Source organism: Ursus americanus, chromosome 1 (assembly GCF_024610735.1).
Source record: "Ursus americanus isolate L20-20 chromosome 1, mUrsAme1.1.p, whole genome shotgun sequence".
In the NCBI taxonomy this organism is placed as follows: Eukaryota; Metazoa; Chordata; class Mammalia; order Carnivora; family Ursidae; genus Ursus; species Ursus americanus.
The window spans coordinates 99,368,585-99,393,608 of record NC_142127.1 but is presented as its reverse complement, the minus strand read 5'-3'; the positions used below and the strand labels follow the sequence as shown (position 1 = coordinate 99,393,608).

The window sequence follows — 25,024 nt, the reverse complement described above, 5'->3', positions numbered from 1 at the left end:
GTTTAAATAACCCCATCCAACACAGTTACTGAAATCAAAAGCAAGATGCCTTGCCTGTGGTGTGATGCTGTGAAAAATAGGTTTTTGGACATCTGACCAATTCGTTTATAAAAGATCAAAAACCCACAACAGGAGGAAAGAACGGAGTTCTTTCACAAACAAGGAAAAAGAACCCTGTACAGGATTTGAATATTTCATGTGATTTAAACACAAGCGTGACAAAGAAGCTTATTTGGTTGAATGCCAAACAGAACTGAGTATTGTTGAAGCATACAGGGTGCTGGCGGCCATACACATTTATCACTCAGCTCCTGAAAGTTTCCCAAAGAGAAAGACTTATTTCCATAAACCTCATCCAGGTAAGAAAAAAAAAAAAGCTGTTATCTGCTTCAAATAACCCATCATGTCAAGAATTATTATATATTTTTAGTTTGATTTGTCCCTTAATAATAAATTACTTATTTCAAATAATGCTCATTGAGAAGGAAAAAATAATGACTTAAGTAGTGAAAGAAAAAGTGTGACAAGCAATTATCTTTCTCAGGACAATTTTCCTTATAGTCTTTATATAAAAATATCTACCACCCAAACCAAGAAGTTCCACAAAAAAGCAGCAAGATCTCTACAAATTCCTACCCACTTACCTTTTAGGCCCTGCCCCACCCCCTCATACCCCCATCCTTCCCTGCTTCCCCTCCCCACTCTGTGTCCTTATCCACGCCCCCACCCCACCCTTTCTACCCAGGGCATCATCTGGCTTTTTGAAAAAATAGTGTCTTATATTTTTTTAAAATTGTGTAATTCCCTGACATGGCATGATAGCTTTAGTTACAATGCGTGTATTATGGGTTGAATTGCATCCCCTAAAAAGATATGCTGAAGTCCTAGCCTCCTCAGAATGTGAGGTCATTGGAACAGGGTTGCTGCAGATGTAATTAGTTAAGATGAGGTCATACTGGAGTAGGGTGGGCCCTTAATGCAACAGGACTGGTGCCCTTCTAAGAAGGAAAATTTAGATACAGATAGAGAGAAAATGGGCCTGTAAAGACGGGGGATTGGAGTTATGCTGCCACAAGCCAAGGGACACCTGAGGCTACCAGAAGCCGGAAGAGGCAAGGAAGGATCCCTCTCTGGGGGCTTTGCAGGGAGCACGGCCCTGCCAACACCTTGATTTCAGACCTCTGGCCTCATGAACTGTGAGACAGAAAGTTTCTGTTGCTGAAGCCACCCGGTCTGTGGCCCTTTGTTACAGCAGCGCTGGGAGACTAACACAGCACGGTACTGCTCAAGGCCTTTGCGCTCAACCACACAGAAAAGAATTGCAGGGAAGGACTACGATGTTGGCCAACGTACATGAAGACATCTTAAAACACAAGCAAAACAAAATGCTTGGGACACGCAGACTTCCAGTTAGATTGCTCTGTGGCTGATTACTATTTTGTACAACCAACAAGTATATATTTTCAATTTAACTGTTTACCTTCTGACGCTCTGCTAATGACAAGGATGAGATTGGGATAAAACCTCTCTGGGCAATGAATCCTTTTTTTTTTTTTTTTTCTTGACTGCTCTTATTTTTCTGTGCTTTAAGCTCTGAGAACAAGAACATTTCCCAAGCCTGCTCGCCACCTGACTGCCCCGCCCCCGCGGGATGGGGGACACTGGGTTGGTTCCTCTGTACTCGCTGCACGAGGTGGCTCACCCTCCTCACATCACAGTCTCTTCACTTGCAGAACGTAGGCTTTACACTAGCTGAGTGATCGTCTGACTTTCTTTCCAACAGCAAACCCTTCTGATCATTCAAAATCTTGCTCAGAATCCTAATATATGAAATGAATAAAAGCAGGGTATTCCTGTGGAGGGGAGGGGAGAGCTCCAGGCTTGACTCCCTTGGCCTACCCACTGCCTCCTCTCTCCCTCGCAGAGCCTACAGAATTCCTTCCACTTCTTTCCATTTTCACTAATTAAGCTTGCCTTGGTCCCTGGCACCTAAGCGCTCAAGAGTTTTTCTGGAAGTAATCAATTAGAGGAATACCTAAATATTTCTGCAAGGAGATGCTCACTGACAATTTGCTGAAAAGAGCTCATTACAATTTCTGCAGAGGAATTTCCTTTCCTGACACCTCAGCAGAAAAGATAACCTGAAAAAGCAATGAAAACAACTGGATAAATAAACCATCCTTTAAAATGCGTCCCCGAGTGGCAAGAGAGGAAACACAAAGGCCAAAAATGACGGTTTTCACTCTAAGGATATAACTCACAGTCTAGAAGATCTCACGCCTGAGTTCTAAGAGCGGTCATGGTACAGAAGACGGAAGACAACAGGATCCACTCATAGTAAACAATCTAAAAGGAGACCCTAGAGTAGAACTGGGATCCCGGAGCACCTGGGCGGCTCAGTCGGTTAAGTGTCTGCTTTCGGCTCCGGTCATGATTCCAGGGTCCTGGGATCGGGTCTGGCATTGGGCTCCCTGCTCAGGGGTGGGAGTCTGCTTCTCCCTCTACCCCTCCCCACTTTTCGTGTATGTTTTCTCTCTCTCAAAAATAAATAAATACAATTCTTAAAAAACAAAAACAAAAAACTGGGATCCCAAAGGGCTATACCATCAGGAGAAAGTCAAGGACAAAACAATCCACTGCCTAGAAGGCGACAGCAAGGAAATCTACCCATCTTGACCTTGACATTAGGTGGAAGAGAGGAAAAACCTCATTTGAAACTTCATAACCCAAACTAATCTCATTAAAGACTGTAGCCTAAACTGAAACTATCTATGTGGTTTCCAAAGGCTTGAGCAAAGAAATTTAATTTGAAACGATCCTGGGCTGGTAATGCCCTAGATGACTGAGAGATGCAAATGCAGATCTTCTCTGAAAGAACCAAACTCCACTCAGGCCTCAAAAAACCCCCACAAGTCCCAGGTAAAATAAACTCATTGTCAAAACTCAAAATAACTAATTTTTTTTCAAAAAAGGTAGAAGGCACCGTGAGTGAGAACCAGCAGAAATTAAACATAGCCGGATCAAATCTACAAAGGCTCCTGATGGTAAAATTAACAGATAAAGAATATAACACAAATGTATAATATGGTAAAGAAATAAAAAGAAAGGCTTGAAAATATGAGCAAAGAATAAGAGACTATAAAAAATAACCTAGTAAATTTGAATTAAAAAACAAAAAGAACTTCCATTAACAAAAGTTAGTAACTGAAATTACGAATTCAATGAAGAGATTAAAGAACAGATTAGACAGTTTGATGGGTGAACTTGGGAACTAGAAGACAGGTGTGAATATATCACCCAGAATACAGTCCCGACAGAGATCACGACAAGGAAAATACAAGATGTTAAGAGACATGGAGGGCACAACACTGTGAACATCCTTAACTCTACTGAACTGTACACTTCATAACGGCTGAGATGGTAAATCTTATTTTATGTGTATTTTGTCACAAATTTTTTAAATGAAAAAAAAGGATAGAAGGAACAAGTCTAATGCAGATTTAATCAGATACGTAGTTAAATAGTAGATTTAATCAGATATCCAGAAAAAGGTAATAAAGAGAATGGGGGCGAGGCAATATACGAAGAGAAAAGAGAATTTTCCAGATCGTTGAAAGACACAAAACGTCACATCCAGGAAGCCCAACAAATCCCAAGTAAAAATAGAAATCTATCCCTAGACACGTCACAGTAAAATCACACAGCCTCAAAGGTCAGAGGAACAAGACAGATCACCTACATGGGAAGAACGATTAGAATGATGGCCGACCTCCAACAGCAACAATGGGAGCGAGGTGATAACATCACCTTTAATGTCATAAAAGAAAATAGCTGTCTGGGGCGCCTGGGTGGCACAGTGTGCGGAGCGTCTGACTCTTGTTTTTGGCTCAGGTCCTGATCTCAGGATTGTGAGATCCAGCCCTCATTGGGCTCTGAGCTCAGCACCGAGTTTGCTTGAGATTCTTTCTCTCTCCCTCTCCTCCTGCCCCTCCCCACACACATGCGCATGCTCTCTCTCTCTCAATAAGTAAATAAATCTTTAAAGAAAGAAAGAAAGAAAGAAAATAGCTGTAAACCTACCATTCTGGACCCTGCCTGAGAAATCAACAGAGACATTTCAGGCAGGTGAGGATGGAAAGAAGAGATCTCCAGCTAAAGGAGACTCTGAAGGGATGTCCGTGAGGCAGAGATGATTACAGATGGAAGGTCCTCGATGCAAGACAGAACAGCTAGCACAACCATGGGCGAATAGAAGGGTAAATCCGTACACACACAGCTTGCATAGAATAGTAAGAATCTGCAACACGGGGGTTGAAGCATGTAACTGAAACACAGGACGGTACCAGCACACGAGCTGGGAAGGGGTTGAGGGAGGTGAGCGCATCCTAGAGTCCTTGTAATGCTCTGGAAGAGGGGCAAGTATGAGCTTTAGATTTTATTACGTTTACATACTCAAGTATCTGTGATGGCCCCTGAAAGAACATATGTAGAAAGGAGTAAAAGGAAAAAAAATGGAATAAAATGACTCCCCATGAACAGTGAAGTCTGCGGACTTGACATGCCAAGCCAGAGCGGGCCAGCCTCCTGCTGCAGCCCAGGCTGGATGTCGCTGGCGGCCGCACCCCCCCCCCCCCCCGGACCTCACTGCGGCCACACTGCTGCACCATCATACAGAAGTCTTCACGGTGAAGAAATCCAACATTTCAAGTTTCACCGCCTTCCTTAGCCGTTACATATTTTCAACCTTCTCAGAGAGGAAGGGGGCGAAACTAAATTTGGATGGACAAAGAAAACCAAGCGCAGAATTCCACGCTGGTGACTCCATGACAAGCCTGCTTTGATGAAATCGGTCAGCGCCCTGGCCTTCGATTTAGTGGCTGCTGTTCAGGAACGCGGACAGGTGTGTGACTAGGTATAACGGATCAGGAGACGGAGAGGTACTGGGTCTGCAAAGGGAAGCGCTCCCGCTGTCCAGTGGCACAGGAGCGCTCTCCAAAGAGCTGCCCGGAAACACTGTGAGATCTTTCTTTAGAAAAGGCAACCACATCAGTCTCTTAAACACATTTTCATAAACCTCCCAGGAGACATCTTAATTTTATTAAGTCAAAAAGAATTACTACAACGGATAAACACTGACAATAAATAGTATGCTGAAATGTCAATTACGGTGAAATACAACAATTAAAAGAGCTCCAGGCAAGTAGTCTGAAGGAGGTAATAGTACACAACCAGGTCCTCAGACATGCGCCAAGTAAGTGAGACTCTGAATACAAATTAAAACATATACGGCCAGCAATTACATTAAAAAACCTAGTTCTTTTCAGGCTACCAATTTTCAATGTAATTGAATAAAAATTATCCTTTTGATACTGAAAAGGTATGCCGGAATGCTTTAAGAAGTACATTTAAAAATAGTTATGTTAGTCTGGTTAACAAGTCTTAATACAACCCAAAAAATCACATTTAATGGCACAAGAAAAGTTCATCAAAGAAAATTATCTGAAAACAAGCCAATTTTTCGTTTTTTCACAGCATCATTCAGAAACCACTAGCATTGACAAGGTGAAACCACAATGCCGCCCAGGATCCGATGCGTCACTCACCTGGAAGAGCTCTTTAAACGAGGGGTGCACCATGGGGTTGGGAACAAAAGGCAGAGCATAGAAAGGGAGAAACTCCGTGGTCTGGCTCAGTGCTGCCCCTTTGGTCTCCAGGTAGGTTTTGAAATAAAAAATCCTCTCACCCAGGTCCTCTTTGTCCTGCAAAGAAGGAAAGATGCTCACTTGGGGTCTCCTGCTGGACGACCAGTCCCTCTGTCCATCCCGCCCTCTCTCCGCGGCTCCTCTAGCTCTAGCCATGTTGCTGGCATCCTCTCTGCCCGGTCTAGCAAGCACGCTGTCGCCGGTCATGCTAACACCACCCCCACCTCCCCCTTGACCCTACTTTGTCAGCAATTTCAGAGAACTAGATATACAGTTCGATCTGCTGCCCTTTTACTTTATAATTATCATGTGCTCATATCTTTAAAATTCTTCATAAACATCGTTCCTACCGGCAGGACAAAACCTTATCTCGTGGGTCTAACACAATTTACTTAGCCAATTCCCCTACTATTAGACATGTGGATTGTTTCCACTTGTCAGAGATCATAAACATGTGGTTGCATTTCCAGGATTCCCTCAGGAGAGGTGTCTACAGGTGAACAGGTGGACCTTCATGGTTTTCTGAAACAGAAGCTTCCATACCATTCGTCCTTCCCTTTGCAAAGCTAACTAAGGACTGATCTTGCGGGCTTCACTGGTTCTACATGTGATCCAAGGGAACTTGATCCCTTGTATTGATTTCTTCCTGTGCCTCAGTGAGGTCGGAGAACTTGAGCTGCTTCGCCTGGAATCGATCACTCTCCTTCCCTGACCACCTGGCCACAGCAGTTACGTACACCCTGTGTATGTGTGCTCCTCCAATCAATGCAACTCACTCCATCTATACTGTGAAGCCTTCTTCTGGCCACCAGGCTTAAAAAAATATATGTTTATTGGTTTTTTTAATCTTACATCAAAATAAAAAAGTTAGAAAACAGAAATAAATATAAAGAAAGTGAAAATCTCCCATGATCTCACCCCCCATGAGCACTGTCTTGAGGAACAGGAATGGCTACCACGACTTACTGTACAGCTGCTCCCTCCACCCCCGGCCCCGCCTCTGGCCCCCCTGACATTTAAATAAGTGAACACAGGTGCTTGGAGGCAGTAGCTAATGCAAGGAGAAGCCACTAAAGAAAGGCATGTGGTCGAATGTCAACATGGCCCTGCTCCCTTCGGTCATTTGCTCTGCACTGGGAGGCTCGGCGGCCACAGCAGCGGCCGCTGTCAGCCGTGCCCTCTGCACCCCTGCGGAAAGACTGCAGAGGCCACATTCAGCCAACTGCTCCGACAGACCTTCGCAAACAGGCATCTTTCCGCGGCTTAAGCTTAAACTTCTCTTCTAACATAGTCTAATCTGTGGTATCAGCACGTGTTCTCTTAGACATACGTGTATTTACGTTAAGTTGCCAAATAAGGAAACTTTATTTTGCCGGGTTTACAAAATTTGAGGCATTGAGGAAAACCATGTAGCTTTCAGTACAGAAATTATTAACTCTCCGTATAAACTAGAAAATAAACTGCTGGGAACGAGCCAGAAAATCATGCACAGGACACAGGACACCCACTCCTTGAAAGCAGTTTGATAAAATGGCCACAAAACTAAACTAATGCTCACATACAAAATGAACAGCTAGCGTTCCCCTGGCACACGCCACTCAGACCACCCAAATCACAAAGGGAACCTACAGGTCTCCCTACGGAGTATTTCAGCAGATAGATGGCAAAATGGATGTGAAGATAGAATTCCAACTTCTGGGCGAGGGAGTCACGATCTCGGATGGAACTGGGAACGTGCTCCTCCCACAAGTCAAAGAACACCTTCTGGTCTCCATTGTCAAATGCAGCAACGAGGTCCTTCTGTGGAGAAGACATCAGACTGAACCCCAGTCATAAGGGATGCCCGTTCTCCCAACACCCCAAATTCTCACAATTACCCGATACCCTGCATACCCCATACACTCCGTGGTTCCAGTGTGATGAAAACTCAGTCTCGTTCTCGAGATAAGGGACAGAAAAATAGAGAGCTAGAAGGCTTCAAGCATCTTAGGCTGACATTCCCACAAACCAACCCTGGTTCCAATATCAGTCTCAGCTTTGCAAGGAACAGATGAAACATTTAAGTCTCTGAAGTGGAAGGAGCCAGCCACAGGCCCAGGACTTGAGGCCAGAAAACTCACGGGAACATAAATACACTGAAGTCATCCTGTGGACTTGCTGACCCACAGCATGTGATCGGTAAAAACCAGGCCAGACCCAAAGCCCAGCCAGGCCTCAGCGGAACTCACCTCGCGTTTGGAAGCTTACCGACAGCCCAAGTAAGTCCTGGAGTGGCAGCTCATACACTGCCCCAGTCAATCCCAGGCCTGGGCGGGGGTGCTGCCATCTGCTCCCTGTTGCTAAAGCATGTCCCATCGAGATGGCACCTGGGGAGTGACTACAGATCCCAACACACCCATACAGTGACTGTCTATGTCCACTAATTACAGAAACAGGGACGCACAGGCTGGAGATGGAGAAAGGAGCACAGGCCTGGCTCCCTTCCAACCTCGGGGCTGTGTGAGTCTGACTATGCAGGGCAGACAGTTTCCCAACCTACCACGCAAAAGCTGAAATAGAGAATTCTAGGGAAAGGAGATGGCAACTATCATGCCACCAGCCTCACAAGAAGAATGATGACTGACTCACTGCAAATACCTGCTGCATAATTTTGCGGATTTCGGTATAAGGCAGAATGGACAGAACTTCCTAACGGTCCCAAACCATGGGATTCATATCGTTGTCCTTACTATATGAAATGCCCAAGATACTCTGACCTACAGTTTGTGCTCATTTGCAAAAGCTTTTCTTGGATTGGATTTTCTGTAGAACCTCCAGCTCCCCCACCCAACACCATTATTCATTACCGTTAATTGATCGTTGTTCTTTTATACTTTTTTTAAATGGCTTTATAGTTTTCCTCTTTTTTTTAGGTTGTTTAGAAATAAGTTTGTTAATATTATAAAATGGGAATGTACTGCACAATGTTGCACTGTCTGGTTATACTTAAAGACATTCACTAATAAAGAATCTTCAAGGGGTACCTGGGTGACTCAGTCAGTTAAGTGTCTGCCTTCAGCTCAGGTCATATTCTTGGGGTCCTGGAATCAAGCCCGGCATCAGGCTCCCTGCTCAGGGGCAGTTTGCTTCTCCCTCTCCCTCTGCCTCTCCTGTAGCTTGTGTTCCTTCTCTCTCTCTCACTCTCTCTCAAATAAATAAATAAATAAAATCTTAAAAAAAAAAAAGAATCTTTGGGGTGCCTGGGTGGCAACCAACTCTTGGTTTCAGCTTGGGTCGTGATCTTGGAGTCTTGAGATGAGCCCCGCACTGGGTTCCACACTCAGTGTGGCGTCTGCTTGGAGTTTCTCTCTCCCTCTCCCCTCCCAGCTGCACTCTTTCTCACTCTCTCTCAAATAAATAAAAAATTAAAAAAAAAAAAAAGAATCTTCAGCTGTGCTTATTACAGAAACGTTCTCTATGTCATGTGATCCAGAACAACTGACTATTACCTTACTCTGGAAGGTCTTGGCTCCTCAGCCTTGGAAACAGCGAAAGACAGCCTGTCAGCAACCATGGGAAGGGAGGTGCCCAAACAAAGTGCAAACGGTCCAGCACTACCACGTCTGGAAGAACTAGGAGGAACCCCGTTACTGACTGACACAAAGGTGCGGGGGATCTTCCCAAGCGGCAGTGCTGCTGGAGTCTGACGCCACTCCAGGCTCGCCGCTGCTGAGCTCTAAGCCAACCCTGCCATCCGTGCGAGCCACTCTGGGGGGAGGCACGCTCCCGTGAGAGGGCTGCTGACCAAGAGCTCTTTGTGTGAACGAGTTGAGTACAGACTCTGGTGCGTATTTAAGGCTTCGAGTCGAGGTATTTTCTTACGTGGCTTGGCAGAGTCCACATGTTCAAACGGGCCACGTACAGTTTGTTCTAAATTCTTCATTTGTAGACCTGGGACCACAAACCTTTCCTGTATCATTATAATCACATCTAAAATCTATCCTAATTTATGATTCATATTCTGTACCTGGAAATACTCTGTGCATTTAAAATAATATCGACATACAAAGCAGTCCAGTGTTATAACTCATATAGTCACAAATATTAATGATCTTCTCTAATATAAACCACGATCCCAGCCAGAATCGCCAAGCACAGAATATTTACACAACACCAACAATAACTCATAAACACACGCACACACACTCTTCTTACAGAACTGTGCTTCGGGAAATTCTCCATTTGCTGAGTGCCACTGACGCTGAAGATATTTGGCTAAGCTGCTGTTCCAGGGATTTGGTTTGGAATAGCTGTCACGGGGGCACGACTGTTTACTGGATGAGTAGAAAAAATATGCTTGTGGCAATCAGAAAGTTTCAAAATCTTTCAAGTTATAGAAAAATGGACCTGAATACATCTGAGAAATGTGAACCCAAACCACAAGACATCACTTCACATCCAGTAGGATGACTATCAACACCAAACCAAACCAAAACCAACAAGTGTTGGCAAGGCTGTGGAGAACTTACAACCCCTGTGCACTGCTGATGGGAATAGAAAATGCAATCACTATGGAAAACAGGACGGAGGTTCCTCAAAAAATTAAAAATAGAACTACCTATGATGCAGTAATGCACTTCTGGGTATATATCCAAAATAAGCGCAAGCAGGATCTCAAAGAGTTATTTGTACACCTACGTTCACAGCAGCACTCTCCGCAACAGCCAAGAGGTGGGAGCAACTCGAGTGCCCACTGCTGGACAAACGGGTGAACAGAATGGGGGACAGACCCGAAATGGCACATCCTTCAGCTTTAAAAAGGAAGCGAATTCTGTCACATGCAACAACATGGACAAACCTTGCTCCCTGCCCCTCCAGCCTCCCTGAACTAGAACTCCAGCGCCTGGAGGGGTGAGCTTTGGTTTGGTTCACTGGGTCCGCAGTGCCTAAAATGCATAACCTAAAACCCCTCAGGATGGGGATCACATTTGTCTCAGTTCCTAAGCATTGCACAGTTTCCTCTTTTTCTTCTTCCCAAGGAACGTACATTAAGGAGGGCACACGATGTAATAAGCACTGGGTGTTACATACGACTGATGAATCACTAAATTCTACCCCTGAAACTAATAATACATTATATGTTAACTAAATTAAATTTAAATAAAAAATTAAACAAAATAAACAAATAAAATAAACAGAAACGTATTTACATGGAAGATATTATGTCATAACCCATTTCCTAGGGAAGGTACACAGATTTAAAGATGACATTACTGGGGGTCTGGGGGGCTCAGTCAGCTGAGCACCTGACTCCTGATTTTGGCTCAGGTCATGGTCTCAGGGTCGTGAGATAGAGCCTCGTGGTGGCAAGGAGTCTGTTTCTCGCCCTCTTCCTCTCCCTCTGCCCCTCCCCCTACTTGCACGCTCTCCCTCTCTCTAAAGTAAATAAATAAACCTTAAAAAAAGAAAAAAAGATGACACTATTAATTCATACAAAAACACCTGAGCATCTAGAAGTCACTCTTGGGGTGCCTGGGGGCACCTGGCTGGCTCCGTCATCGGTGGAGCATGTGACTCTTGATCTCAGAGTTGTGACTTCCAGCCCCATGCTGGGCATAGAGCTTACTTAAAAAAATCAGTCAATTAGTTAATAAAATAACAGCCACTCTGACCAGGTTCCCAGAAACAATTCCAATAGTCTCTAATAACAGCAGTTTTTACAAGTTGGGAGCATCTTGATTATTGACACATTTCAAAAAAAAGCAAAATGTTACCTGGATGATCAATGATTTGGAGTCCCTCAAGGAGCCACCTGCTGTTTTAGATAATGGCTTTCCTTTTAGTTTGCATTCTTTTGAAAATGTTTTCAAGGTGTCTTCAAATTCGGCAAAATCTAAATACTATAAAAAAAGAACATAAACGTATATACATTTCTCTATTTTAACGTCAACAAAGCACTGTCCTTGATGTAACTGTACCAGCTCAAAGTTACCACTGACTTATGATGGGGTTAACGAACTGTCATCCGTGGGAGAATTCAGGATCCAGCTTAGAATCTACTTACTCGACACACATACCAAAAGCCTAGAAAGACAGTGTCATAGAAAACGCTTGTCTACAGGAAATAAATGTGCTTTCAAGAAAGAAAATGTGAGGGGCGCCTGGGTGGCACAGCGGTTAAGCGTCTGCCTTCGGCTCAGGGCGTGATCCCAGCGTTGTGGGATCGAGCCCCACATCAGGTTCCTCCGCTATGAGCCTGCTTCTTCCTCTCCCACTCCCCCTGCTTGTGTTCCCTCTCTCGCTGGCTATCTCTATCTCTGTCAAATAAATAAATAAATAAATCTTTAAAAAAAAAAGAAAGAAAATGTGAGCTGCATGATTCATGATCATTGTTAACGGAAGCAAAATGATGTGTGCAACAGTCTGAAAAAGGCAGAAGTGATCTCAGAAGGCCTGACGGCTTTGGGTTGGTAGGTCTCTGGGAATCTGCCACCTGAAGTTGGCACTGGAAAGGATGCCTGTCCTTAAGAACAGAAGACCAGCCGTTAAAAGATGGGCAACGTCATCAGTGACCCTGGAGCACAGCAGTCCTGCTCAGCGCCCGTGCAGGGACGCTGCTCTCCTGGCCTCCCGACCACGTACTTCACGGCCGTTCTCCCCTCCTTCTCAGTTTGTGGTAGTCACGTCTTTTGGTTTCCACCAAAGTGGAAAGAGTGGGCTCTTTCTCCAGGCCCTGTCCACAACCTTTGCCCATAACCCCAGAGGAATGAGAAAGTCTGGGCACTAACACTACCTGGGCCATTCCCTGGCACCTGATCTGGGGCCTCTTTCATCTGTAAAACCAAGTGGAGAATCGATCAGATCTCCTGGAACACATGATTCTGTACCATTACATTTTGATCTGCCGATCACAGTGTATTTGACTTGAATTATTTGAGCACAAGTCAGGAAGGTTAAATGTAGTCATTTCCCCCTTTTCCTTCTCTTCTCTGTCTCACCATCATTTTGTGGCTTCATCTCTCCTGAGGTACCAGTGACTCAATCTCTCTTCTCTCGTATGTAACACCCAGTGCTCGAATGTATTCGTGATCACACCAGTGAATTTCAAAGCTGCGTTTCCGGGGCAGACGCCTTGCTCCACGGCCGTGGCCCGCGCCGCCTGACGAACGGTCTCACCACAGACTGAAACAGCGGCAGTTTCTTGAGCACCAGCTATGTGCTTGCCCCACGCTAAAAGCAGTCGAGAATATAAAAAAGCCTAGGGGGTGGGGCCTGTCCCTCAAAAGCTTTCAGTGTGGGAAACCTAAATGTCCATTAACAGCAAGGTAAGGAGATACAGCCACTCAGTGAAATATTCTACAGCAGAAAAAGTATGGGGCAGATCACAGGAAGATATTCACGCCGTAGTACTGTTGACAGAGAAAAGCCAAGCTTCAGAACAATGTGTATGGCGTCATCCCATTTTGTAAAACCCTCTATAGACATGTAAATATATTTTGAATATTCATAGGGGAAAAGTCCAGAAAAATAGACTAACCCATGAACAGTGGTCCCTGCAGGCGTGGAACAGGGAAATGAACTTTTTATGCTTCCATTGTTTGAATCTTTACTGTGAGCATAGATTACTAGTATAACTTCCTTTAAAGAAATTTGTTCAAGTGCCTTTCAGATTTCCATTTAGTTATGAAAGCAAAAAATCATATAATGGAAAACAGGTAACTCTAACGTAAGGATAGAAAACACACTGTAAGGCACTGTAAAATTTGCTGCATTGTAAAATACAAGTTTTCAAGATCTCTTTCTGCGCCCCGTGTTTTCTAGAACATACCTCTTTCACGAGTCCAAGTAATTCTGACTCATGAGCGAGAACATCCCCCATGGTGAACAGTTGCTGTCAACTCTCACAGCAAAAGTCTCTACAAGGCAAAAATAGAAGATAAAAGCTTTCATTTCAACCATCTGTGAAATCATAAAAAGGTCGCTGTGGCGGGAGAATCACGGTCCCCATCCTAACCCCCAGGACCTGCGAATATGCTAGGTTCCTGGCAAGAGGGAATTAAAGTTGCACATGGGATAAAGGCTGCTAATCAGCTGACCTTAAAAGACGGAGCGTATGTACGAGTAGTCTGGTGGCCCTTATAAGGAGGCAAGAGGGTCAATGTCAGAGTGATGCATCGCTTGCCCTGAACGTGGAGGAAGGGCCCCAGGCCAAGGAATGAACGCAGGCAGCCTCTAGAAGCTCAAAAAGGCAAGGAACAGATTCTCCTCTGGAGCCTTCGGAAATGAACAAGCCCTGTGAACACCCTGATTTCAGCTCAGTGAGACCCATTTTGGACTTCTGAGCCCCAGAACTCTAAGATAATAACCTGTGTTGTTTTAGGTCACCGATTGTACGGTAATTTATCATAGCAGCGCTAGGAAACACGGAGGCTAACGTCCAAAGTAATTCCCTCTTCTGTGACAACCACTAAATGAATATGAACACGGGCTAGAAGGTGGTATAAGTGAGACTCGAGGATTGCTAGTGAGACTGGGGAAGAGTCTTCTTATTTGGTTTTCTCATGTGCCATAATGTGGTATGTGTAATTCAAACAGTCAAGACCACAAAGTGCATTTTAGAACAAAACAATCTGATACGGTTCATTGGTTTACTTTAAAAAAGGATATGCATCAAAATTAATCTGATATAAAGGAACAGAGTCACCAACTCCTCCCTCTGCCTCCAAGTAAAAAACAGTAATCATTCACAAAAAGATATGGGATACTACTTATTTGCAAGAAGTCTTTCATGTTTCCCGAAGAGCGTGATCATTTAACGTACAGTAATGAGGGAGGAAGCAGTGTGCATTTACACAAGTGTTAACACAAGGTCATGCTCCAGAGAACATATTAGGTAGTTTTTATTCTGTTTAGTTTAGAGACAGAGAGCAAGCGGGGGCACGGGGGGGGGGGAGGGGTGTACAGAGAGAGAGCGAGAGAGAGAATCTTAAGCAGGCTCCATGCCCAGTGTGGAGCCCAACACGGGGCTTGATCTCATGACCCTGAGAATGTGACCTGAGCTGAAATCAAGAGTCGGACGCTTAACCGACTGAGCCACCCAGGCGCCCCATGGTCAGGTTTTTAATTACATTTAAGGAGGCACAATATCTATGTACATTTCCAAAGATTTAAATAAATTAAACATTGCAAACCTTTTTAAAAAGTACTTTCTACTTTTTCTGTCTCCAGGTGTGCCCAAAGCAGCCACTCCCTGTGCCCCACTCCTGGGCTCTTCAATTGCAAATGGAATCAACTCCGTAATTACTCTTTCTTCTGTCTTATTGTTAGTGTATAGAATGAGAAAGTCTGGGCACTAACACTACCTGGGCCATTCCCTGGCACCTGATCTGGGGCCTCTTTCACCTGTAAAACCAAGTGGAGAATCGATCAGATCTCCTGGAACACATGATTCTGTACCATTACATTTTGATCTGCTGATCAGTGTATTTGATTTGAATTATTTGAGCACAAGTCAGGAAGGTTAAATGTAGTCATTTCCCCCTTTTCCTTCTCTTCTCGTCTCACCATCATTTTGTGGCTTCATCTCTCCTGAGGTACCAGTGACTCAATTTCTCGTCTCTTCTCTCTCCAGTTCAATTTCTATCCTATTAACAAGTGATCTTTCCCTTCCTGCTTAGGACCCTCCTGTGGCTCCACCATCCTCCAGACGAAGGCCACCCTGCTTAGGCCCAACTCTCAAAGGCTACACAACGTGGCCTCCCATACTCTCTCCTTTGTTCTGTTAACTTGAGCCATGATGTGTGGCTGCACCCACTGGACCCCCACATCGCATGCCTGCTCTCTCTCGAGGACTTGGCACTTACTGCAGACACTCTGCAGACATCCCTGCCTCCTTCAGGGTGCTTAAATGTCACCTCCTCAGCGAGGCTTGCCCTGACGACCCTTTGTAAGGGGTCGGCCCCATCACTGCTTAGTCTTTTGTCCTGCTTTATTTTTCTCAACAGCACTAACCACTACCTGACTTGCACATCCCTACATTTAAGTCCTGCTCACTGTGGATTCAGGAGAACACCTGTTCCCCTGGCATCCCCAGTGCCTAGGCCAGGGCCTGACATGCTGTCATTGTTCAAAAATAAATGGAAGTAATTTCAGGTGTGAGGAAAATAAAGCAAGGAAGGGGACAGAGCTTGGAGAAGAGAGGTATGGGGTTATTTTAGATAGTGGGGGCAGAGAAGGCCTCCCTGAGAACATTTGGGCAGAGATGTGAGGACATGAGCACTTCTAGATCTGGGGGAGAGAGATTTGCAAGTGCAGGGGCTGCAGAGTGCTGAGGTCTGGGGGTGTGGCAAGAGAAGGCAGACCCTGGAGGCCATGAGGTGCCGGGCCAGGTCAAATAGGCCTTGAGTAAGCTAGCGGCTTGAGTATAATGGTAAGCCCAGAGAGGGACTGAGAGGGGATTCCACCACCCAATTTACAGTACCTAACAGCAGGGTCTGCTGTGTGGGGGAGAGACTGAGGGGACGGAGTGGTAAGGAGGACACAGCAAACCCCAAGCTGGTGACAAGGGAAGTCTGGATGAGGAACAGGAACCTTGTGAAGGGTTCAGCTTCCACATGTGAAAGGGAGAGGTGGCACGACCTGCTGATGGACTGGAGGTGGGATGTGAGGGCAAAAAGTGAAGGGTGACACTGGGGCCTAGGCAGATGCCATTTGTTGAGGTGGGGGAAACTGGGGGGGGTGTGTCTGAGAGGCCAGCTCAAGAGTGCTATTCCAGCCATAAGTGTCACAGGCCCACAAGGCATCCAAGTAGGGTGCTGAGAAGGTCGGTGCACGTGAGTCTAGAGTGAAGGGAAATGTGGTTTTCTTTTTCAACATTCCTTTGGTTATTCAGGGTCTTTTCTTGTTCCATATAAATTTTAGGATTATTTGTTCCAGCTCTGTGGAAAAAGCTGATGGTATTTTAATACGGTTTGTATTCAATGTATAGATTGCTCTAGGTAGCACAGACATTTTAATAATATTTGTTCTTCCGATCCATGAGCATGGAACATTTTTCCATTTCTTCCTCAATTTCTTTCATGAGTGTTCTACAGATCCTTTGCCTCTTTGGTTAGGTTTATTCCTAGGTATCTTATGGTTTTTGATGCAATTGCAAATGGAATCAACTCCGTAATTACTCTTTCTTCTGTCTTATTGTTAGTGTATAGAAATGCAACTGATTTCTGTGCATTGATTTTATATCCCGCCACTCTGCTGAATTCCTGTATGAGTTCTAGCAATTCTGGGGTGGAGTCTTTTGGGTTTTCCACATAAAGTATCATGTCATCTGCAAAGAGTGAGAGTTTGACTACTTCTTTGACAATTTGGATGCCTTTTATTTCTTTTTCTTGTCTGATTGCTGAGGCTAGGACTTCTAGTACTACGTTGAACAACAGTGGTGATAGTGGACATCCCTGCCCTGTTCCTGACCTTAGGCGAAAAGCTCCCCATTTTTCCCCATTGAGAATGATATTCGTTAATGTTAAAAAAGAAAACCAAAGTTGGTGGCATCACAATTCCGGATGTCAAGCTCTATTACAAAGCTGTAATCATCAAGACAGTACAGTACTGGCACAAAAACAGACACATAGATCAGTGGAACAAAAGAGAGAACCCAGAAATGGACCCTCAACTCTATGGTCAACTAATCTTCAACAAAGCAGGAAAGAATATCCAATGGAAAAAAGACAGTCTCTTCAACAAATGGTGTTGGGAAAATTGGACAGCCATATGCAAAAGAATGAAACTGAACCATTTCTTTACACCATACACAAAAATAGACTCAAAATGGATGAAAGACCTAAATATGAGAGAGAAATCCACCAAAATCCTAGAGATCACAGGGAGCAATGTCTGTGACCTCAGCCACAGCAACTTCTTGCTAGACACGTCTCCAAAGGCAAGGGAAACAAAAGCAAAAATGAACTATTGGGACTTCATCAAGATAAAAAACTTTTGCACAGCAAAGGAAACAGTGGACAAAACCAAAAGACAAAAACAAAAAGGAGAAGATATTTGCAAATGACATATCAGATAAAGGGCTAGTAGACAAGATCTATAAAGAACTTATCAAACTAACACCCAAAGAACAAATAATTCAATCAAGAAATGGGCAGAAGACACAAACAGATATTTCTGCAAAGAAGACATCCACATGGCCAACAGACACATGAAAAATTGCTCAACATCACTCGGCATCAGGGAAATACAAATCAAAGCCACAATGAGATACCACCTCACACCGGTCAGAATGGCTAACATTAACAAGTCAGGAAACGACAGATTTTGCCAAGGATGCAGAGAAAGGGGAACCCCCTTACGCTCTTAGTGGGAAACACTCTGGGAAACAGTATGGAGGTTCCTCAAAAAGCTAAAAATAGAGCTACCCTACTACCCAGCAATTCCACTACGAGGTATTTACCTAAAAGATACAAATGTAGTGATCCGAAGGGGTACCTGCACCCCAATGTTCATAGCAGCAATGTCCACAATAGCCAAATTATGGAAAGAGCCCAGATGTCCATTGACAGATGAATGGATAAAGAAGATATGGTATATATATACAATGGAATACTACTCGGCCATCAAAAAAAATGAAATCTTGCCATTTGCGATGACATGGATGGAACTAGAGGGTATTATGCTAAGCGAAATAAGTCAATCAGATAAAAACAATTATCATATGCTCTCAAAATATGTGGAATTTGAGAAACAAAACAGGATCATAGGGGAAGGGAGGGAAAACTAAAACAAGACGAAATGAGAGAGGGAGACAAACCATAAGAGACTCTTAATCATAGGAAACAAACTGAGGGTTGCTGGAGGGGAGGTGGCTGGAGGGATGGGGTAACTGAGTGTTGGACATTAAGGAGGGCACGTGATATAATGAGCACTGGGTATTCTATACGACTGATGAATCACTGAACTCTACCTCTGAAATTAATAATACATTATTGTATTAATTATTTGTGTTATTGTGTTAATTAACTGAATTTAAAATTTTTTAAAGGGGAAAAAAAAAAAAGGAAAGGCGGGAGCTGAAGGTAAGCATTTGGAAATTGTCCGCATAAAGATGTCATTTCAGGAGACAAGGGTCCCACACAGACAGGACTCCTAAGGAGAAGGCGTAGCAGAGAAGAGCTCAGGCCTGTGCCTGAACCCTGGAGCACTCGGAGACCAAGGGCTCGGGAAGAAGAGAAGCAGCCAGCAAGAGACGAAGCCAAGAGTGGTGACTTGTCAGTGGGACACAACCGGGAGACTGTGGCACCTGGAAGCCAGGGAAGGTGTTCCCCACATCTACTGGGACTACACACGCTCCAGTAACATGCGGGCAGAAGACTTGAGCCCTGGATTTGATAACACGGAGTTTGACGGTGACATGGACAAGAGCAGTGACGAGAGGCGCCTGACTGGAAAGGGTTAAAGAGAGGATGAGACGTAACAAAGGAGGGACAGGGAGATCTGTCACAAAAAGGAGAGAGCGAGCAAGTGGTGGCTAGAAAGATATGGGAGGTCTTTCAAGGAGGAGGATATTACAAACAGCAGGTTTGTAAGTTGATGGGAAGGATCCAGTTAGAAAAAGACAAATTGAGGCAGAAGAGATGGTTAAGGAAGCAAGGTCCCTGCCGCATCCGGTGTCCAACTGGAGGACCGGGCCTTAGACAGGGCGGGGACAGTCCACCCTGACATGGAGGGAGGACAGAGGAGATGGGTGCTGACCAAAGAAACGGACAGATTCAGCGATGAGTAAAACAAGAAACAAGGTCATCGGCTGACAGTAAGAAGCGTGTTGACAGCTGGAAGAGAAGAGCAGGCAGGAACCACGCTGACTACGGACCCGGACCGGTGGCACCATCTTCAATATCGAGAGTCTGCTTAAGACACATGGGCTCGAATCCGAAATGGAACCAGTCTGCAAATTCTGCAGTTTCTCCAGCCATTTTCAGCTGTCTGACTTGGGTTAGCCAAGGGAGGTTTTTCCAGAAGGCAGGGGAAAGAGAAGTGTAACAGTGATGGAGCAATAGGGCTGGAGGAAGGGAGGTACATGGGAGGTTGTAGGGCAGTGAAAAAGCAACAGCGTCAAACACCTGCTTAAGGGGGCATGGGGCCCAAGATCTGCTTCGGAGGCCCATTCACGGGAGCTTGAAAGATAAAAAGTGTGATCAGAGCGGAACGGGTGCTTGATTTTGGAGGTGACGCAGTAGTCAAACATTCACGACCATGGGAGCAGTGGATAAAGAGAACGGACAAAAGAGATGCCTAAAAGATGAAGAAACTGGAGCGAGCCGCCAGGACGGTGAAATCTCCAAAACAGAAAGTAGAGGGGGTAGAGGGGTAGACAGCGAGCCAGGCGCTACAGCCTTCACAGGGTAACAACTGCACCCCTGCTAAGTGATGGCCTCAAGGAGGGGCGGCGAGTGGTAAAGGCTGGGCCACGCGCTTCGAAGGAGCTGGGGATTCTGAGGAAGGGAGGCAGGGATCTGGAAGTAGCGGGGAGCCTACCCTTCCTGGCACCTGCAGACCTGCCAGATACATAAAGAGAAGAGAAAGACCGGCTACTGTTGAGGACCAGCATCTCTGCAGCCCTCCTCTGCGCCCACACCAGCCCTGCCCCTCTCCCTCTTCCCCACATCAGGCCCACCAGTGGTAAACCCCTGGCGTTCCCCTGTACCACCCGCTCTTTCACAACTCCAAGACTTCTGTTTGATGTACTCGCCCCACCACAAACTTGACTCATCATGCTCTCTTAACCCAGAACTGACCTCCCTCAGGAGTTCTCCCATGAACGCCTCCCCCTCCTTTCCTATCAAGGCAATTCTCCCTCCTCTGCGGTACCTCTGAACTCTACATTTACTTCCACTGCTACACTTATTAACCCTGTTCACAAAGGCAGTGAGGTGGGTTTAAATGTGATCCCTCCGGGGCACCTGGGTGGCTTGGTTGGTTAAGCATCCAACTCTTGATTTCGGCACAGGTCACATTGGGGTCATGAAATGGGGCCCCAAGTTGGGCTCCGCACTGGGTGTGGAGCCTGCTTAAGATTCTTTCTCTGCCTCTCCCCCTTGCCGCTCCCCAAGCTTCCCACCACTCAGGCACTCTCTCTCTCTATAAAATAAAATAAAATAAAATAAAAAAAATAAAATAAAATAAAATAAAATAAAATAAAATAAAATAAAATAAAATAAATAAATAAATAAATGTGATCCCTCCAGAACTTAACAAAGTCTGGTAGGCATGATAGATACCCAAGATATTTATAAATAAATAGAGTCCAAGCAGAGAGAACAGCATTTTTTGAAGGTCCTAGAACAGGAAAACTTTGTTGTTTTTGAGAACTCAAGCTCCTTCCTACTTCAGGGCCTTTGCACATACTCTTCTCTCTGCTTGCAACATTCTCCTCCTCTTTCTTCACCTGGCTAACCCCTGCTTCCTCGGAGAAGTTCTCCAAGACCATCACTTGAATAAGATTCTACTGTGATGGTCTCTCAGTGAATGTGAGCCACTGTTGGGTAGTCTATTACTCTGACGTTCTTAGAAATTAGGATTTTCTCAAAACCTTTATATCATAAAAGTTCATTTACTAAGAATTTATTGTATTCCAGACAATTTGCAAAATGCTTCACATTTAATTTTCACAATAAACCTGAGAAGGAACTGAGGCTCAAGAAGACTGAGGTGCTCCCAAAAATCCAGCCAGTAAGCGACAAAAATCAGAATTTAAATCCAGACTGACATTAACCACTACACAGCATTACCCCAAATGCTGGGACCACCTCAATCAGAATCACCCAGGGTGCTTGTGCAAATAAAATTCCTAGAACCACCCTGACCTTACTGAACACCACGGCAGGCACGATGCCCAGAAATTGCTTTAAACAAGCTCTCCAGATGACTTCTATGCACACTCAAGTTTGAGAACCGCTGCTCTACTTTACGCAAAAACTAGGGAAAACTTCTTCAGTCACTCTTGGGGCTTGCAGTGTGGCAGCTTCTTAATTTCTATATAAAGGGCTTTAGGACCTCCAAGCTGGCTGAGTAAGGGGAGGTTGATGGGATTTGTCTGCAAGACGATTTTGCATGGCTAGCATCCTAGTTTTGCTTAGATTGTATGAAGTCTGGGGAGGTTAGCTGACGCAGATAACGGAGGGTCTGGATCGAAAAGCCCCCAAGCTACCCGCTCGCGCCGTCACTACCCAGCCGGACGACTTGCGCCCCCCTCCAAGTTTGGCCCACTGAGGCACTGATCAGGGACTACTTGCAGGAAGCAGCTGGGCCTGCCCTCGGCTTGCCCAGGAGGCCGCCTGGGGCCCACGCCAGAGGCAGAGCCGAGGGCGGCAGACCAGAAGTGCGGGTGTTGGGCAGCGGCTGCCAAGCTGGCTTTCCTCCGGGCCAAGGGCTCCGCAGATCTTCGGCCCTCCGTCCCCACCACAGCTCCCTCCCGCCCGGGGGCTGCGGATTCCGGGACAGCCCAGCCGCGTCGGGGGACGCGCTTACCTGCTGCACCGCCGCGGACACCCTCTCCTAACCCGCTCAGCCTCCACTTCTCCGGTTGTCGCCCCGGCAACCGCCGCCGCCAGCCCAGCGTCACGTGGGGCGGTGCAGCCAATCACGGGACGCGCCGGCGCGGAGCATCCTGGGAAGAAAGGCGTGCTTCTTGGGAGCTGGGGCTGCGAGGCTTCCTGGCGGCGGAAATGAAGGGAAGGTTTGCGATGCAGTGGGCGCTGCGGGTCGCATCCTGCGGAGAGGCTTCCCTGTCTTCCTCTCCACGACTCCCCGTTCATTCATTCCACAGACGGTGTGCCCGGCGCTGTGCTCGGCTCTGAGGATGAGCCGGCCGGGCTCAACCCCTAACCTCATGGAGCTCGTTGTATCCCAGGGAAAACAATAGCGACAAGAGATTACAGTACTTGGTGCTGTTGGTGGAAAAACACGTAGGCGTTGTTATTCCCGTTTTACAGGAGCGACCCAGAGCTACCTTAGAACCAAAAATGTCGCCTCAAATGTGCCTGAAGGCTTCAGACTTCCACCCCACTGCAGCAGTTCCCCAGAATTTTAGAGAAACTTTTTTTTCCCCCATACGTGAAATTTGGTTTTCAAAAATAAAACGAACACAAATCCTCTCCTTGCACGTGGTGCTTTGGAGCTCAAATTAAACAGCACTGAAAGCGCACCTACCAGTTCCCAACTCAGCTGGAGGTTGGGGAGGTGGCTAGAGACAACACCTTCCTTCCAGGCATTGAGGCTGTATAGTGGGAGTCCCTGTGTTTCCACGTCATGCTTCCAAAAACGTGACCAAGGCCAGAGTCAGGGAAGAGGGCATGGAGAAAGTAGGTGAGCTTTACTTTGGAGAAGCCCTGAGGTGGTCTGTGGCCACCATCTCCCTGGCCCCCAGCCCTGCCAGTACTCTTATGGGACTTGAGATTGTCTTCAAAGAAAAGCTGTATTTAGCAGGAAGAGAAATCCTGTCTTTGGATATGTATTAAAAATAGATCTCCCTGTTCCCAATAATAAGTTAACATTTGTCACCTCTCTGTGGGCCAAAGGTTGCCAGACAAAATATAGAACACTTAAATTTGAATTTCAGATAAGTTTTTAATAATAAGTATATCCCAAATATTGCCTTATTTTATACCACATACAGGACATTATATTGTCCTGTATTTTTATTGGCTGAATATGGCAACCCTGTGTGTGCCCAGCATTGTGCTAAGTGATTACATAGAATATTTAATTCACAACACGTCTATGAGATGGATAGTATTTTCTGCATTTTATAGATTAACAATGTTGTACTTTACCTGAGGTAATGTACATGTTGATGTCTGATCTGGGGTGCTCTCCCTCTTGCCATAACCTGAGTAAAATCAATCTCCTTACTTGTCCAGGTTTGGTCTTTGAGAAGATAAATAACAGGAGGTACAGAGAAGTTAAGAACTCGGAGTTCACCCAGCTGAGGAGTCGTGGTGGAACCAGGATTGAATCTAAGTCCTTGTGCCTTTGAACCCTGGACTCTTAGCTACAATAAAAACCACTCCCGGGGCACCTGGGTGGCGAGGTGGATTAAGTGTCTGCCTTTGGCTCGGGTCGTGATCTGAAGGAAGTGAAACTGAGCCCCACATGGGGCTCTGCTCAGCACAGTGTCTGCTCGAGATTCTCTCTCCCTCTCCCTCTGCCCCTCCCACTCATTCCCTCTCTCTCTCTCTCAAAAACAAAACAAAACACTACTCCTGCTTTGCTTTGCCTTCTGAGTGCATTTGCCTGACTGCTAGGATTATGGTCATTGTGGTGGCTATTATCTTCGTCTGCCCATCGCCTCTCTCCCTCCTGGTACCACACCTGACCACAGGGATGGGCACACAGCCCAGAATGGACTAATCTGACCCTATCCTTCTGGCTGCAGGATGAGCATGTGATTCAAGCTGAGCCAATGAGAATCTTACCCTGGGATGTTTCTGTTGAAGTATGTTCAGGTCATTGTAAAATGAGACTCCAGGGCAGCCTTGTAACCATGTCCTTTATCACATAAAAAAGCCTGAGAAAATGAAGCTGTCACCCAGAGAGATGCAAAGAGAGCATGTTGGGGGCATCCAATCCCTGGGCCCAGACCCTGAGTTCCACAGAGCTGCTTTCATTCCTGCAGCAGCTCTGTCCTTTGTGTAAGCGATACCGCCCTCCCCAGCATCCCTCCAATTAACCCTCTTTTTTATTTACATTGATTCAAGTTGGGTTTCTCTCACTTGCAACCCAAAGAATCTTATTGCAGACATAATTTCTATATATGTCATACCAACTAAAAGTGGCTTCAACAATGGTGTTTATTATTAATTAAAAATGTTATGTTAATTTTCCTATAATAAATCCAGAGGTGTCTTCTTACTGGTAGCTCAAGTTGTCAAAGACCTGGTTTAGGACTTGTAACATCTTTGGGGATTATGGGTGACACTAGAACAAGTAGATACGACTTGATAAAGTTAGTAAATAAACTGCTATCATTCTCTAGTTATAGTTTAAGAATTTCTCCAAGTCCGTGAACATATGTGTGATAGCAGCATTAAATTGGAAAAAACATCTCTAAATCATACAGTATATTTAACCCATTTGATATATCCTGGTGTAGGTACAAAGAATACTTTTGTCACAAAGGCAAACTGCTTCCATCCGAAGCTTCCTGCGGGCTCTGCTCTGTATCCATAAGCTCGCCTTCCCAGTTCTTAGGCTTACCAAAGCACCCCGTTGGGTTTTGCTTGACAACTCCAGTTTTCCCAAAGTGCCAATGGACCCAAAATGACTTTCTAAAATGTTTA

At 45.4% G+C, this 25,024-nt stretch overlaps 1 protein-coding gene across 4 annotated transcripts in view; it reads right to left on the bottom strand.

The window, feature by feature from the left end:
• The window catches only part of ARMC9 (armadillo repeat containing 9), a 147,138-nt gene extending 124,846 nt beyond the window's left edge, over nt 1-22,292 (bottom strand). For all 4 annotated transcript variants that reach the window (XM_045794135.2, XM_045794136.2, XM_045794137.2 and 1 more), the window contains exons 1-5: nt 22,215-22,292; nt 13,510-13,597; nt 11,456-11,581; nt 7,332-7,502; nt 5,604-5,759 (exon numbers count right to left, since the gene is read on the bottom strand). In XM_045794135.2, the coding sequence (XP_045650091.1) occupies nt 5,604-5,759; nt 7,332-7,502; nt 11,456-11,581; nt 13,510-13,560 (504 nt within the window). In that variant the 5' untranslated portion in view covers nt 13,561-13,597; nt 22,215-22,292. The remainder of the gene's footprint in view (nt 1-5,603; nt 5,760-7,331; nt 7,503-11,455; nt 11,582-13,509; nt 13,598-22,214) is intronic.
• Nucleotides 22,293-25,024: the final 2,732 nt, after the last annotated feature.